Source organism: Solanum stenotomum, chromosome 12, assembly GCF_019186545.1.
Source record: "Solanum stenotomum isolate F172 chromosome 12, ASM1918654v1, whole genome shotgun sequence".
In the NCBI taxonomy this organism is placed as follows: Eukaryota; Viridiplantae; Streptophyta; class Magnoliopsida; order Solanales; family Solanaceae; genus Solanum; species Solanum stenotomum.
The window spans coordinates 7,155,867-7,171,451 of NC_064293.1; the positions used below are offsets into that span (position 1 = coordinate 7,155,867).

At 37.5% G+C, this 15,585-nt stretch overlaps 1 protein-coding gene across 1 annotated transcript; it reads right to left on the reverse strand.

Moving 5' to 3' along the window:
- Nucleotides 1-1,080: 1,080 nt before the first annotated feature.
- LOC125849198 (probable 3-hydroxyisobutyrate dehydrogenase, mitochondrial) lies at nt 1,081-14,876 on the reverse strand. The gene is made up of 10 exons (XM_049529233.1): nt 14,679-14,876; nt 14,279-14,367; nt 13,550-13,664; nt 13,215-13,365; nt 8,951-9,033; nt 8,073-8,168; nt 6,659-6,801; nt 3,064-3,148; nt 2,464-2,543; nt 1,081-1,394 (listed from the first exon to the last, which is right to left on the reverse strand). Exons 1-10 carry the CDS (start codon nt 14,781-14,783, stop codon nt 1,307-1,309), a joined length of 1,035 nt encoding a protein of 344 aa, XP_049385190.1. The 5' UTR covers nt 14,784-14,876; the 3' UTR covers nt 1,081-1,306.
- Nucleotides 14,877-15,585: the final 709 nt, after the last annotated feature.

A 15,585-nucleotide genomic window follows, 5' to 3' on the forward strand; every position in this document is an offset into this window, starting at 1 on the left:
TAATTTAAGTATCCGCCCGTTATTAATTAAAGTATCTGTGCCAACAACTTAATAATTTAAGTATCCGCCCGTTATTAATTAAAGTATCCGTGCCAACAACTTAATAATTTAAGTATCCGCCCGTTATTAATTAAAGTATCCGTGCCAACAACTTAATAATTTAAGTATCCGCCCTTTATTAATTAAAGTATCCGCGCTGCTATATTATGTATTCGAAAGACACTAAAAAAGGGATTTTTGGTAATTAATGAAAGAGTAGGGATAGAAAGTAATTTCTTTCTTATACTATGTGATTTGCCTAATGTTTACATATTTATTTGCAAATATCTTTGTCAGACAATTGAAAAATTAGTGCTCGATTTATTATTACTGATTTTGAAGAAAATCTAGAGAGGATTTTTCTGAGAGAGAAGAAAGATCTATGAACATACATTAAAATATTAAATTTTGTGCAAAACCCAAAAACTTTTTACACAGAAAAAGAAAGATCTAAAACAAATCTTATTTCAAATGCTCACAATCAACAAAAATGACAAATAAATTGAATAATCAGTGCTTGACTTGAGGAATTTGATGTGGAATGAGTACGAATTGACCAATTTTAGATCTCGCTGGAAAAAATTTCGAACAGTGAACCTAATTAATTGAACAACTTCACCAATCTTTGCAATGAATTTCTATCCCACAATGTTGTTTTCTGCTTTTCTCTTGAAAATTAATCATGGAAAAAATTATTTTTCTCATTAGCCATAGCAAAAAGAGTGTTTGTGATAAAGAAAAAATGAAGGAGAAGAAAGGTAGGGTAACGTGAAGAAGAAGGGTGAGGTGGGGGAAAATTGCCTTTTTTTTACTCACATGTGCCTTATTTAATTTTATTTCCATGTTAGCTTTCAGGGTGGTATTAATTCACATTTGAATAGTATAGGTGTATAATAGGTCGTTCCAATAGTTTAAGCGTGTAACTGAATTTTCAGAACAACTTTAGGGGTGAATTTACGCCTTTTCCCATTTAAATTTAAATATCTAGCACCATTAGTGGAAACTTCATTAATAACCTCACAAATAGAACCCGAAATTGGAGTTAAATAAAAAAAATCAGTCCACTAACTTCACTGTTCATCATTTATACACAATTCCAACCAAGTGAATTGTTGAAATGCAAGAAGAATAGGATTAAGAACATCAACTATACAAATTTTTATTTTTTTCTGCAGGGCACCAAGCAAGTAATCTTGGATCAAGCTTTTCGGATTCCGAATAGTGGAACCAGAAACTCTAGCCAACACATCTACCTTAGCTGAGGGGGTTACTGCTCATCCTTTCCAGAGTAATAGTACCGAAATACACCAGAGAAATCCTTTGCCTCATGACCGTTATTGCAGAGCTCTGTGAAGCTGGATACAGATATGGAATTCAGATACTTAGATAACATTAACTCCAACAGATAATGCTAATAACCAGAAATGTTGATATAATAACATGCTGTTTTGAGAGAGTATTGCGATATTAGTTCCTTGAAACGGTGTCACCCAACTGTTTAAATGTTAGCAAACCTTCTCCCTACTATATGTTATGTACCACTTTGCTCCATTTTGTATTCGAATGAAGATTTTTCATATGGCATCCACATGGTCCATCGTGGACCAAGTTGTGAAGTGCCTAACACTTATTTAAGTCCTTTTTGAGGCTCAAGAACTGAAGATAGTGGTGAAGTGTTCAGAACTTCATGGTCAACGGACAATTTACAATGCTCAACGAGTCACAACAAAATTGAGGACATAGTCAAGGACTAAAATTGAATAAACACATCGATCGAGTTCACAACCAAGATGTCTAACTGGAGAAAAGCACCACACAGCAACAAAGTTTATTGACCAGATCTTATTGCAGAAAACAATTTTCAAACTACCGAGAATGCAGCACACTGAAAGCAAATAATAACAGATAAATCATAGAGCACTTTCTGATATTATTCCAGCACCAAGTATTTGCTCAGATAAATTATGAAATCTCTCTGACATGCATTATCATGATACACAGTACATTAGAAAGTCTACTCTGTTATAACTGTTATTTCATGTACTATCATTTATCAAGTGCATTATTTAATGAGTTCAAATAGCAAATATTTCAGGAAAATGTTGTCAATGCCTAGTAAGTTAGCATAGAATGTTGCAACTGTAATTGAATAGTATACCTCCAATTTCATATATATGAAAGGAGATGCAGCTGAGAACATTACAGATGGCAAAATTCCTAAACCCCAGGTTAATGCATTGAGTGGACAGATAATAATGTACTGCCAGCAGATCCTTATTCTTTTAAGTATTAGTATGACAAGTAGGTCCTATAATTGAAGTAACCACATAGCTTCTATTTCTAACTTCACATGCATACAATTGTCTGCAGTCTACGCAACATTAATCATCTTATGTACTCGTTGCTGAAGTAGGTAGGACTTACATCTTTTCTGCTTGTGATGTCAAGGGGCACTTGAATCCAATATCTTTTGCTGATGCTACAGCAAGGTTCAGATCTTTAGCCTGAACAGAGGAGGACAAGAACATCCGTAACTGATGATAGCGTAAACCCCAAAAAGTATAATACAAACTAAACTATTGTTGACTTCCTATATATTGTGATTTCAAGTGATTATGCAGCAAAGAGAGAAAATGAAAATGAGTATAAAAGAAAAAGGAAAATACTTCATAACAAATTGAAATGGATCTTTGTTTAACTGATGTTACCCTGTACACCTAATGAACTCAGATCTCTCTCTTTAGTGAACACATAGGTGTTCAGATGCATCAAACACAGACACAAAAAGAAGAGCAGATCAATTGCATACTCATAATTACCACAATGGATGAGCAAAAATATTGCCGGCAATTGCACAGGAGTAAAACCCACCAGAGAACACAGTTAAAAGAAATGCATATTAATTAGTTCACTTAAAAGTGAACCTTAACATGCATTTATAAATGTAGAACTGAACCTTCATGTTCTCAGAAATCTTAGCAGGTACATAAGTTGTACTATATCAAGATAGGATTGAACGCGTACCATCAACTTAGACGCAAAACCTCCAATATAATTCCTTGAAGAAGGTACTCCATCCATCACCCCAGGCACTGGATTATATGTGTCACTGTCATTACATAGACACAAGCATTAGGTTAAGTTAGTAATAAGCTACACTTTGATTTTGGATATGTGAGCAGGGGACAGATTTAGACGGTACAGACAAGATTTAACTAGCATAATTTTGATTTCATGGGGGCATTTATCATTTTGATAACAAGCCCTTCATTGTGGAGGCTTGGACCCCGGATATGGAATTCACTAGGGATGAGTTATACAGAGTCCCTATTTAGATTAAGCTACTGGGACTTGAATTCAAGTGTTGGAGCCCTAAAGGGTTTAGTAAAATTGGGAGTCTTATTGGAAAACCTATCATGGTGGACCATAACACTGAGAAGAAGGTGGGACTCAACTATGCTAGGCTATTCGTGGAAGTTGATATGAATGCTAAATTGCCAGAGGAAATCACTTTTTGTGAATGAAAGAGGTGATCTAGTTGAGCAGAAAGTCACATATGATTGGAGGCCAACCTTGTGCAATCACTGTCATAAGTATGGGCCCTCAGAGGAGATATGCAGGAAGAAGAAGGCTCCAGCAGTGAGGAAGCCAATTGTGGAGGCAGTAGAACCTATTAGACAATCACAGGTTGAGATTCAAGTCCCTCAGCAGATTGGGAACAAGTCTGTTTGCCAGCAACAAAGTCTTGCAACTTCAAGCACTCTATTGCAGGAAAACCAACCATAGAGATACCATCAGATAGAAAAGAATCTCCAGTTAGAAGAATAAGCATCAGGGTACCCCACCAAAGGGAAATAATGCTCAGAATCAGGCAGCTTGGGTAACACCAACAAAGATTGGGAGGACAATAGTGCAGCAGACTGTTACACCAAACTCTTTCCAGTTATCAAATGAGGCAGGGTTGAATGAAGGAATAGTTGGAAATGTGGGATCTTAGGCCATTCTTCTCACAGGGAATGGTTAATATCTAGGATGGAATGTTAGGGGGCTTAATGGCTCCAATAAGCAAGAGGAGGTGAAGCTCCTTTGCAATGAAGAGCAGGTTGGGTTGATTGGCCAATTAGAAACTAATATAAAGAGTAATAAAATTGAACAACTAGTTGAAAAATTGTTTGAAGTATGGCAGTATGTCACTAATTTGGCTCAGCATTATAGTGGGAGGATATGGATTACATGGAGGCAGGATTATTATCATGTTGTACCTACCACAATGACTGCTCAAATTATTACTTATAAGGTATTGTATACCCTTACAACTATCATTTGATCTATTATTTGTATATGGTTTCAATACAAAGGAGGAAAGGAGGGACTTGTGGGAAAGTCTGGTGAGGAACCATAGAACATGTCAGAAACCATGGATGATTCTGGGAGACTTCAACTCTATACCCTGAGGATAAGATTTGTGGTAATCCAGTATCATGGTCAGAGGTTGTGGATTTTCATAATTGTGTTAAGGAGTGTGAACTGATTCAGCTACCACACATAGGCACTAAGTACACATGGAATGACAAGAATGGGGAGCAGAGGACCTTCTCAAAAATTGACTGGATTTTTATCAATAATGAATGGCTGGATACGATGCCTTCTTGTAAAGCAATATACTTGCCTGAAGGTATTAGTGACCAGTGTCCAGCAAGGATGACACTGTAGGAAGGGACGCCTAGATCTAGGAAGCAATTTCGGTTTTGCAATGTGTCAGGAGTTCCAAAACTTGGTCAGAGCTGGTTGGTGGGCTCAAGTAATTCGTTGTAAAATGCTCCAAATTGTGAAGAAGCTCAAGTTCTTGAAGAAGAGCTTGAGGGAATTGAATGCTCAACACTTAAGAAACATTGTTACTGAGGCTGATGAGGATAGGAATGGCCTTAAAGAGGTTCAATTGAGGTTGCAAGCTGATCCTGGGAACATGGAGTTACAACAAGAGGAGCATTTAGAATACCAAGCCTACAGAGAGTCTTCTTATTTAGCTGAAGTATACTTACAGCAAAAGAGTTAAGTAACTTGGTTGAGGTTAGGAGATGATAATTCCAAGTACTTCCATTCTGTGATCAAACATAGGAGATTCCATCAAACCACAACACAACTTAGGGATGATAAAGGTGACTGGCAGAATGATCTTGATCTAATTGCCCAAGTGTTTGTGGATTACTACAATGATTTTCTAGGGAAAACAGCTCCAACAAGGGTTAAAGTCTTCCAAAGTCTTATTCAGAATGGAACTCTGTTAACTATTGATCAGCAGGTTAATTTAGTTAAGCCATTTACAAGACTGGAGGTGAAGTCTGCTATCTTTAAAATTGATAGTAACAGGAGCACTGGGCTTGATGGTTATGGCAGTGGTTTTTTCAAAGCAACACGGGATATTGTTGGTGAGGACATCACTGAGGCAGTCATGGATTACTTTCAGAACAGAAAACTGTTAAAGCAGTTGAACTCCACCATCATTGCACTTATCCCTAAAGTGGAAAATCCAGAGTATGCTAGCCAATATAGACCAATCTCCTGCTGTAATGTCTTGTATAAATGCATCTCTAGACTCTAATACTGTGGAAGCAATATTCCATACTCTACATCCCTTAATGTGTAGCCCTCCTAACTTCTTTGGAAATACAAGTGGGTCAAGTGGGTTCATGAGGTATATATGAAAGCAACTGAAAGCATATGGGAGGCTCCTCCTCATAGTAGTTGGTATTGGAGGAAGATAAACTCTTTAAAGGAAAGAATGAAGAGTTGGCATGTACAGGGGAAGTATGGTCTGACTCCTACAGGTGAGTATTCTATTACTTGTAGCAATTTGGATTTAATAGGAGACCAACCTCGGCTTGCTACTGTTGAGATTAAATGGACTGCAGTGGCCCAACCAAAGCACAGAATTATTATGTTTGTTAGCAGCTCAAAACAGATTGCTTACAAAAGACATGTTGTTGATGTTGAATATACCAGTGGAGGAAAATGAGTGTTGCCTATGTGCCCATCAGGTTCCTGAGAACCCAAAGCACTTGTTTGTGGAGTGTAACTGGATCAATGCAGTTAGGACTGGGATGCTAGGGTGGACCAGAGTTACACTTGTAACAGCAATGGAAGCGGTTCAAAAAGGAAATACTTGCAGCTGTGTGGGGAATGATCTACCATAAATGGGGGACTAGGAATTGGAAGATGTTCCAAGGGAAACTTGTACAGCCGGATGAAGTAATTGCGCACAGATAAAGAAAGACATTATAGGCAGGACAGATATACATAGTGGCTCCAAGAAAGTCAGTAGATGTAGAGAATTTATACACAGATCGAAAATTTAATAAGTTGTTTTTTGTCTGCCTGAGACCTACTTTTTTACTTCACCCTTCCTAGAAGGTGTTTGTTGAACAAGGTGCTCTTTAGGTTGTGATTTGTGGTTATTTGTTAATGGTTTCAGTTCACATTGTTTCCCAAAAAATAAAAATTGTGCAGAAGACAAATATTTACTAAAGCAGACTATTTTTCATGCAAATAGGCTTTTTCATAAGACATTTGTCTTATTATGGATTATAATAGTTCTTTAGTACCAGGTTGCAGTGAGTACCTACTCCAACAGCGAGCACTTGAAGAATTGAATATTTTTGTTAGAGTGCTAGCTTCAATTCCCAAAGACTGACCAAGAGCAAAGGCTTCAGACACCCCCAGCATACTAATAGCCATTGCCAAATTGTTGCAGATCTTTGCAGTCTGAGAAAGAAAAAGAGTTATCGCATTTTTCTTGGCAGAAATGGATTTATCATAACAAAAGTTTCTCCAAATTTTGTTAGTTAGCATTAAGACAGTTCTTTTAAAAAAGATTTTTGAAAACCTTCCATAGAAAATCATTTGGCAAATTATTTTTTTTGAATCTTTCCTTTCTTTTTTCTCCTTTTATTTTTTGGGTCAAATTATTGCAAAACTTTTGAAAAACACATTTCTCTAAGAAAACAAGTTCCATAAAAATGAGAAAAATGACTTCGCTAGTGGAAGTAGGGAAAACAAGTTCAACAAGTGTCATTCCATATTGATTGTGCCATCCTCACCCTCCAACACACCTCATCTTTACCCCCCATAGCCACCATCTCTACCTTCCATAGTATTTGTCTAGATTATATACAAATACTTCTAGGATGATATTTTTTGCTTACGTACCGAACACAAGAAAATAAGTAAGAAACCCACTTATTTTCCTGGAAAACATTTTCCTTCATACCAAACACACCCTATATCTCACCAGCCTTAAATTTCCTGAATTCGGGCTTTAGGGTCATCATCACAAGATACAATTTTGTATTTAGTTCTCAAACTACAGAAAGTACAAACGATTGCCCTGTAGAAGACTGCAAAATGAAGAAAGCTAGGTTATGCAGACAATTAATTCTATCTGGCATGAAGAAACCCCCTGGTGGTGAATGATGATCATACACTTCTATCTGGCATGTGCTATCTGGATATAATTATATAAACATGTATGAGTGTAAGTAGTGGCAAAGGTGTTATGCGACACCACTTGCAAAAAACTTTCATTTCATGTATAAATTCAAATTTTTAAATAGATATACACCCACATGAACAAGACACTACTTGAAAACAATACAAGTTAATATTAATTTGGGCTATGAAGTAAAGTCCTAAACTACCGGAGTCCCAAACCCAAACCACTTAGAAGCTGAAGTCTGATAGTATGTCGATACTACTTGCACAAATCCTCCAAACGCTACTGAATCGAAGTCATAGAAGTAACTGCCTGCTACCTATTCTGATAGAGAAAGCTGGACATATTACACTGTTTTATATTGATTCACTTTGTATAGTTTTATCGGTTCCACTTACCTCAGTGTTTAATAAAGTCAAAGCTGGGAAAACAAAATATAACAGAAGAACCAAAGAAAGGATTTATCGTTCAAAGTCTTTATCAGCACTCAGCAGACATGTAAAACTCAAAGTGAAAAAGTTTAAAAAATAGGTCCTGGACATACTGCACCATTCCCCGATCCACCACAGTAGATAGTGTTTTTGCCCATCGAGAGAAACAAGGGTTTGGCAGCTAAGTAAGCATCCTCTGGACCACCAACCTACATGCAGATGTTGCTTATTAGCTCAAACCAACAGGAATCTGACTTTAGAAGCCTGAAAGTACAAAGAGAGAATTTTCTGTCTGGAATTGGATTATAATATCCTTGCTTTTTATCCACAAACACGTGTGCCATCCAGTCAGGTAATGCTGATAAGGATAAGCAGATCCCCCCTACCCCAATCCCACCAACCAAAACAAAAAGAAATCCTGTATTTCATTAATCCAGCTTTTCAGTGGAATGCCATATGTATGTAACCAAGACAATGTTTGAGTTAATTTAAATTTTCCACATCAAATATCTATGAATAATTCAATGTCCAAACTACATATTAGTGTCAGAAAGGAAAAAAGTTCATATATTCTCAATTGTATGTCGTGAAATGTAAAACTACTATAAAAGTTATAAATATCCCAGCAGTTGAAATTAAAAACAAGTTTTGGAGTTGATTCATATTGTTCTCTAATGCATTGGAGTTGGACAAATATTTAAGAAATGGATAGCTTAGAAAAAAAAGTAAGGTCTTACATTTAATGTTTTACTCCTTCCCCACAAGGCCATAACTAACAACAACTACTACTACAATTACTACTAATGCGTGAATCTTAAGAGACCATTGATTGTGAGCTTCAAAATCTGTTGAAGGCATAGAGACTTAACAGGAAACAGAAGAACATTTCAATTAGAGAATGATTTTCTTACAGCCAGTCACCTAAGGAGCATGTGGGTGTGAAATTATAACAAAAACAGTCACTTAAGAACCACTTAGATTGTAGAAATACCATGAAAGTAAGAGTCCCATTCTCTGCAGCAAGAACACCGCCAGATACAGGAGCATCCAACATAGCAGGAGCCTTCCAGCCATCTGCAAAGACAGTGGTGAATTTGCTAAAAAACCGCAACATTATTTGGCTATGATTTTTAACTAAGACAGGAAAAACAATAATCATTTCACATGATGCAAGAAAGCCTTGTTTTTATGCAAAAATGGTTAAAGCATAACATATTCTTAACCCAAGACAGGGAAAACAATAATCATTTCACATGATGCAACAAAGCCTTGCTTTTATGCGAAAATGGTTACAGCATAACATAGGCTGTGATTCTCTGAAAATCTCCCTCCAGTTAGATTGTATAGATCTCATGTTCCATGCGAAGCTGAAAATTCATGTCACTGTGAAAACCCCAATCTTTTGGTTGACAAGTTAGCAACTTGATCAATAGACTTCGTATTAAGATTGCATTAAATTATCGCCATAGAAGAAACTACACATGCCGAAGAAACGTTATACCCATATAAGATAAACTAGGCTCAAACGTCTTCGCATTTCAAATCAGTATTAGTTATGTAACAAGTTTAACACTATATTTTATTTAATATTTTGAAAACTGGTAATTTGTATTCCTCTGTCCTCAGCATCAAGGATATGCTGGAGACCTCCAAAAAGTTATCAACAAAGAGTTATAACCAAGGCTAATTACAAAGAGCCTAAAAAATCTACCAATTGAATTTCATCCTCTACATTTGCTAGTTTACATAAAAAATGAAAGCTTACAATACAATTCCATTTAATCTTCTGCATAGTATTAGTCTATTAGACCTGCCCTAAAATATCTCTCATTTCTTTCCTTCCATATTGTCCACCAAATACACGAAGGAACTGCTCTCCACCATCTCTTCTGGGACTTGCTACCCCCCTCTCCTGATCCAACAACTTAGAAGATCTGATGCAGTTGTTACTTGGGAGGCTGAAGAAAAGTGACCATAATTGGGCTGTCACTTTGCAATACAGAAACAAATGACTATTTGTGTCAGCCATCTCATTGCAAAGGAAACATCTGAACACTAATTGAAAGCCTTTCTTCTGTAGGACTTCATGAGTAAGACAAGCTCTTCTGGCCACTAACCAAGTGAAACATTTAATTTTGGATGGGACCAAACTTTTCCACACCTTTAACCATGGCCCTGTACTGCCTCCTGGCTGCCCCAAAGCTTCAGTTTTGTATATTCTATTGACAGAGAATCTCCCATTGCTGCTATGCTTCCAGTTAATAACATCTGGAACGGCAGAGGTACTTTTAAATTTGTCAACTTCCTTCAGAAGACCAACCACCCTATCAATCTCCCAGTCATTTAAGTTCCTTCTGAAACAGATATTCCACCCTTGAGGTGTCCAGGTGTCTGCCACAGTGGCTTCATGATTGCTGCATATAGAAAATAAGTCTGGAAAAGCAGACATCAAAAGTTCATGCCCGTTCCATGGTTCCTTCCAAAACAATGTCTTCAAACCATCACCCACCTTATTGAGCAGCGTGAGATGTCTCACCACAAAGGTAACAACCTTCACGATTGGGAACACCTTTCTTTCGTTCCTCATAATTCTTGAGGAAATTTAAGGTTGGTTATGGTTACCTCTATATTCATTGCTCTGGTTTGAAACAAAACTGCCTTTGTTCCGATTGGGATCCACCTTGGGAGCAACAGGAGCGTATCACTGGACACAAAGACAAGTCCAAGATCCTTAGCACATTCTTCCGTCACAAAATTATGGGTTGCCCCCCGTGTCCACTATGATACGAACATTTTTTCCATTAAACTTGGCATCAACAAACAGTGATTCGTGCAGCCTCACACGAGGCGGTTGGGCAACAATAGCTACTAAACAAGGCCATGTGATTGAACAAGCCAACAGCCTTGTTCTTCCCTTGTTCCGCCCCGTCGACCTGTACGCCTCGCTCCCCTGGTTGTTTGCAGAATTGCATAGTAGCCTGTTCTTGCTGTTTGTGGGCAACAACCCTCGCCCCAAGTTTGCTCAACGTGGGATAAAATTGAGCAGTGTGAGATGTCACACCACAAAGGTAACAACCTTCACGACTGGGAATACCTTTCTTTTGTTCCTCATAATTCTTGTAGAAATTTGAAGATTGGTTGTGGTTACCTCTATATTTGTTGCTCTGGTTGGGAACTTTAATCATCCAGCATAATAACTTCAATCGATAGAAAAATCTATCAAGACCTAAAACAAAGAATACCATCTCCCAGGCATGTATGGTGTCACACTCCCTGCCTTCCAACGGTACCTAGAGGACGGGCCAGACGCAGCAGAGCGACGACCGGGGAGCGGGTTCCCCACTGGAAGGGGGACAGGAAACGGCCTCTCTTTTCAGTGGAAGTTGAGCTCGTCAGATCTGCTGCTCATGACGTGAGTGATCCGTAACCCTGCCCCTTTTTATTGCTATTTGTGACAGAAAAGAGATCCCTTCCCCTCGCTTTCAAAAATGATGAATATGAAGTCCGGAAGGCTGACCACCAAGCTATCTCGAATGAGTTCTACTCTTTCTGCTTTCGAGCTACACCGGGGGCAAAATCTTTTCCCCACTAAGACGTGCATCTTTATGGCTATATCGTCCTGAAGACGGATGCGACGGGAAGAAGTGGCATTTGGAAGTGTTGCTGACTTAACATTTAGGTTTCGGCATAACAAAGCTTGCACTGTCTTTTCGCACTTAGGCGCACACGACCCCCTATTCAAACCAAAAGAAATACCTCACCTCACTTACGAAGAAGTTGTTGGAGCTGGGCTCCGAACTATGAGAGTTTGATTTTTCTCTTTCTCAAAGCGGTCTGACCTGCCTTTGTTCCGATTGGGATCCACCTTGGGAGCAACAGGCTTGCTCCGTTTGTCTCTTCCTTTGGCAGCATCGGCACGAAAGTCAGTCAATGATTCAGCCACTACAACAGCTTCGTCCACACCATTGACTTGACGTCTTTGTAACTCTTGTTTGGCCCAATTTTGAAGGTTATCCAAGAAGTAAAATAATAAATCCTCACTGGTCAAATTTGGGATTTGAAGAGTGATCTTGGTGAATTCCTTCACATAATCACAAATAGAGGACGTTTGCTTAAGCTTTGTCAACTTTCGACGAGCTTCGTGCACAACGTTTTGAGGGTAAAACTGTTGTTTTAGTTCCTCCTTGAACTGCCCCAAATCATCAATGGAGCACGTTCCCTTCTCCATACCGCTTTCTTCCTCCGCCACCACAACATAGCAGTGTCACTCAAATACATCGCTGCCATACGGATCTTGGCAGCCTCATTAGTAATGTTAACATGCTCGAAATAAGCATCCATTTGCCACAAGAAGTTCTCAACGTCTTGAGCACTCCTATCACCCGAAACTCTTTGGGTTTAGGAGCCTCAATACGTGTTTCTCGGCCAGTAACCAGACCACGCCCACCTATGAGTGTGGTCTCTTCCATCTGCTGACTCAAGGCTTCAACTCTCTGTGTAACGCGGATGGAGCTTCCATGAGCTTGAGCTCAAGGTTGGTCAGCCCTTCCTTGTGCTATTCACCTTGCTCAATAAGGTTCCCTTTGACATCATCAAGTCCTCAAGGGCGACGGATTCAAAAGAACTGATGTTGTTCTCAGCAACAACAATACGTCGGTTCAAGGCCACCAAACCAGCCTCGAAACCAGTGATTTTCTCGTCGAGGTGTCTGTATGAGACCCTTCTCCTGCCTCTACGGTACTTTTCCCACTGAATGAGTGACTTTGTTTTCATCAAATTGAACCGAGTTACTGGAATTTTACTGCACACAATGTGGATAGACAACCAGGATGATATGAGGAAGAGGGAGAAACTACCATGGGAAAAATTACCAGATATACCATCCAAAAAAAGAAAATAGGGTGGTATGCACATTTGCTGCCTCATTTTCATATCTAACTGACTTTGAACGTCATGCTTTTTGGGCCATTTGATTGAATAAGTTAGTCTAGGAAGAAAAACTCATAAAAGAAGATAATAAGGTACAAACAGTGACATTGTCATAGATATTGCACAAGAAAGGGGTATGTTTTTTTTGTTTTATTTGTCTCCCTGGATGTATTGTTGGTAACAGAGGTAAGCAGCGACTGATATGCCTATAACGTACAATGACATTAGTACCTTATGACCAGATATTAGGTATTTATAACATATCACATGCTCTATCAACACAATGCAGAAATTGTGACGTTCATTCATTTTGTTACTTAATATACCTCTCTTGTCTATCAAAGAACAATTAGACACAACTGCAGAGACCTTTCTTGATGTCTGAGGATCAATTGTAGAAGAATCAATAAATAGCCTTGGTCTGAGTAGATTACCACCACTAAGAAAACCATTTTTTCCAGTATAGACATCCAGAACCTGTATGATTAAAGATATATTGATTCATTTGACAAATATTCTAACTCATCAACAACAATAATAAGTCTAAGGGATAGTGGGATACATTCACATCAGTTATGGAGGATTCAGGCTAATTAATCAGCCTAAGAAAAATGAGAAAGTGCATGACGTAATAAGATACAAAATGGTATGCAAATCTCACATGGTTTGATGACGGTAACATTGTAATAACTACATCACTTGTCTCCGCAACTTTTAAAGGAGAATCTTCTGTGAGAACGCCTTTGTCTGAGAACATCTTCATAATATTATGATTTCTGGGACAAATACAAACTGATGAACTCAAGGTCAAAGGAACTTCACATAAATTGACTTAGAACCTGACAAATCCTTTAAATCAAATAAAGCATCAAAAAATAGAAGGATTCCTATTCTCAACCACCCTATTCCACATTGTATTACACCAAAATATAACATATAAGAGTGTCCAACAATGTAATTTTTGCTTCTTGTCCGACTATGCTTGTCCGTTTTTCATAACACAACATAGATACCTGAAAGATACTACTTTATATCCAACAACATATGAAACTAACCTAAGTTGTGACACCACCTAGCTATGTTGCTCGAACTTTTCTAAAATATCAAAGCATGTGTGTAGGATCCTTCAAAAGTAGTGCATTTTTGAAGGATCCGACACGGGTACGGCATCATTTTTGGAGAGTCCGAGCAACATAGCCACCTAGGCTTATAGCCTAGTAGTACCAGTGAGAATTTCCCACGCAACAGATGTGGATCTAATTCTCACTGTTCTCACTCCATATCCACTCTCCCTTTCCAGTCCTGCTTACTAATAAAAAGAGAAATTGACGTGTGATTGATTCTACAGAGTAAGCAACCATAAATAAGTGAATAAAGTTGTAAGCATTACATGTCATGTACTGCAACCTCATATCCATCTTTAATCAAGCTATCAGCCATTCTTGCTCCCATGTTTCCGAGTCCTATAAATCCAATTCTCTGTAGAAGATGCAGAAATTAATATAATCAGCAAACGTGAAATGTAGTTACATAAGAAAAATTGCAGGCTAAGGACATGAAATTTACTTTGACATATGAGGGATCCCAAGACAATTTTATATACACAATAATCCCTTTCAGCTAAGTTTAACAAAAGAACGTAGCAAGGGAAAATAGAAAATCATCAACCAATTCAGCAACTAAAATTGAAGGGGAACAAAAAGTACCCAATTCAACTATTGCTTAACTGTATGTCTTTCAGCAGTTCAAAAGTGGAAAAATAATAGGAGAAGAGAAGAAACAGTGCTTACACCAAAAGGAGATGAAGAGTAACTGCGCATCGGATAAAATGGTGAAATTGAACAAACCAATTTCTGGAGACCCAAAAGTGATCTGAGCCTGCAGAAAGTTGCCATAGCTGCAAATTCTCCAAGGAAGAAGATGAGAAATATGTTGGATTAAAAATGGCGGAGATTCTTTTCTCATGCTGTTTATATTAAGCATTGATTACATTACGAGAATGGAAAGGTTAATCACAATTTATTATTATAAATTAAAGAAAGAGAAAGATATTATTCAATATCGTATAATCACAATTAATTGTATCACTAAAAATGCAAAAGACGTTTAAGAAAAATAAAGGTGGCAATGAGAGAGAAATATATTATTTTAATATCTTTTAATTCAAAACTTTTGTCCTTAAAAAGGAAAATGCATTTAAGAATATTAATGNAAAAGTGTGAAAGTAACAATTGTTTAACCATTAACAAAAAGTGTGAAAGTAACAATCGTTTAACAATTAACAATAAAACTAATAAATTTAGTATAGTCTTATTGGGTTATCGGTTTAACCATTAACAAAAATTATAAAACCGGAAACCGAACCAATAACCCAATAAAAAAATTTGCAAAACCGTTTAAAAACCGTTAGCCCAATAACCCAATATCAATAAACCAATAGTGTTTTTTTCGGTTCGGTTTATTGGTTAAATCGGTTTTTGCACACCCCTAGCAATGAGAGAGAAATATATTATTTTAATATCTTTTTAATTCAAAACTTTTGTCCTTAAAAAGGAAAATGCATTTAAGAATATTAATGGATTATTAGTTTAAAAACTTTTTCTCATTCTACTAATTTAATTCAATTAAACTTAATTTCAAAGATGAAAAAGATCAATCCTTTTATTAGCAACATGCATAAATCTCGGATTGTATATT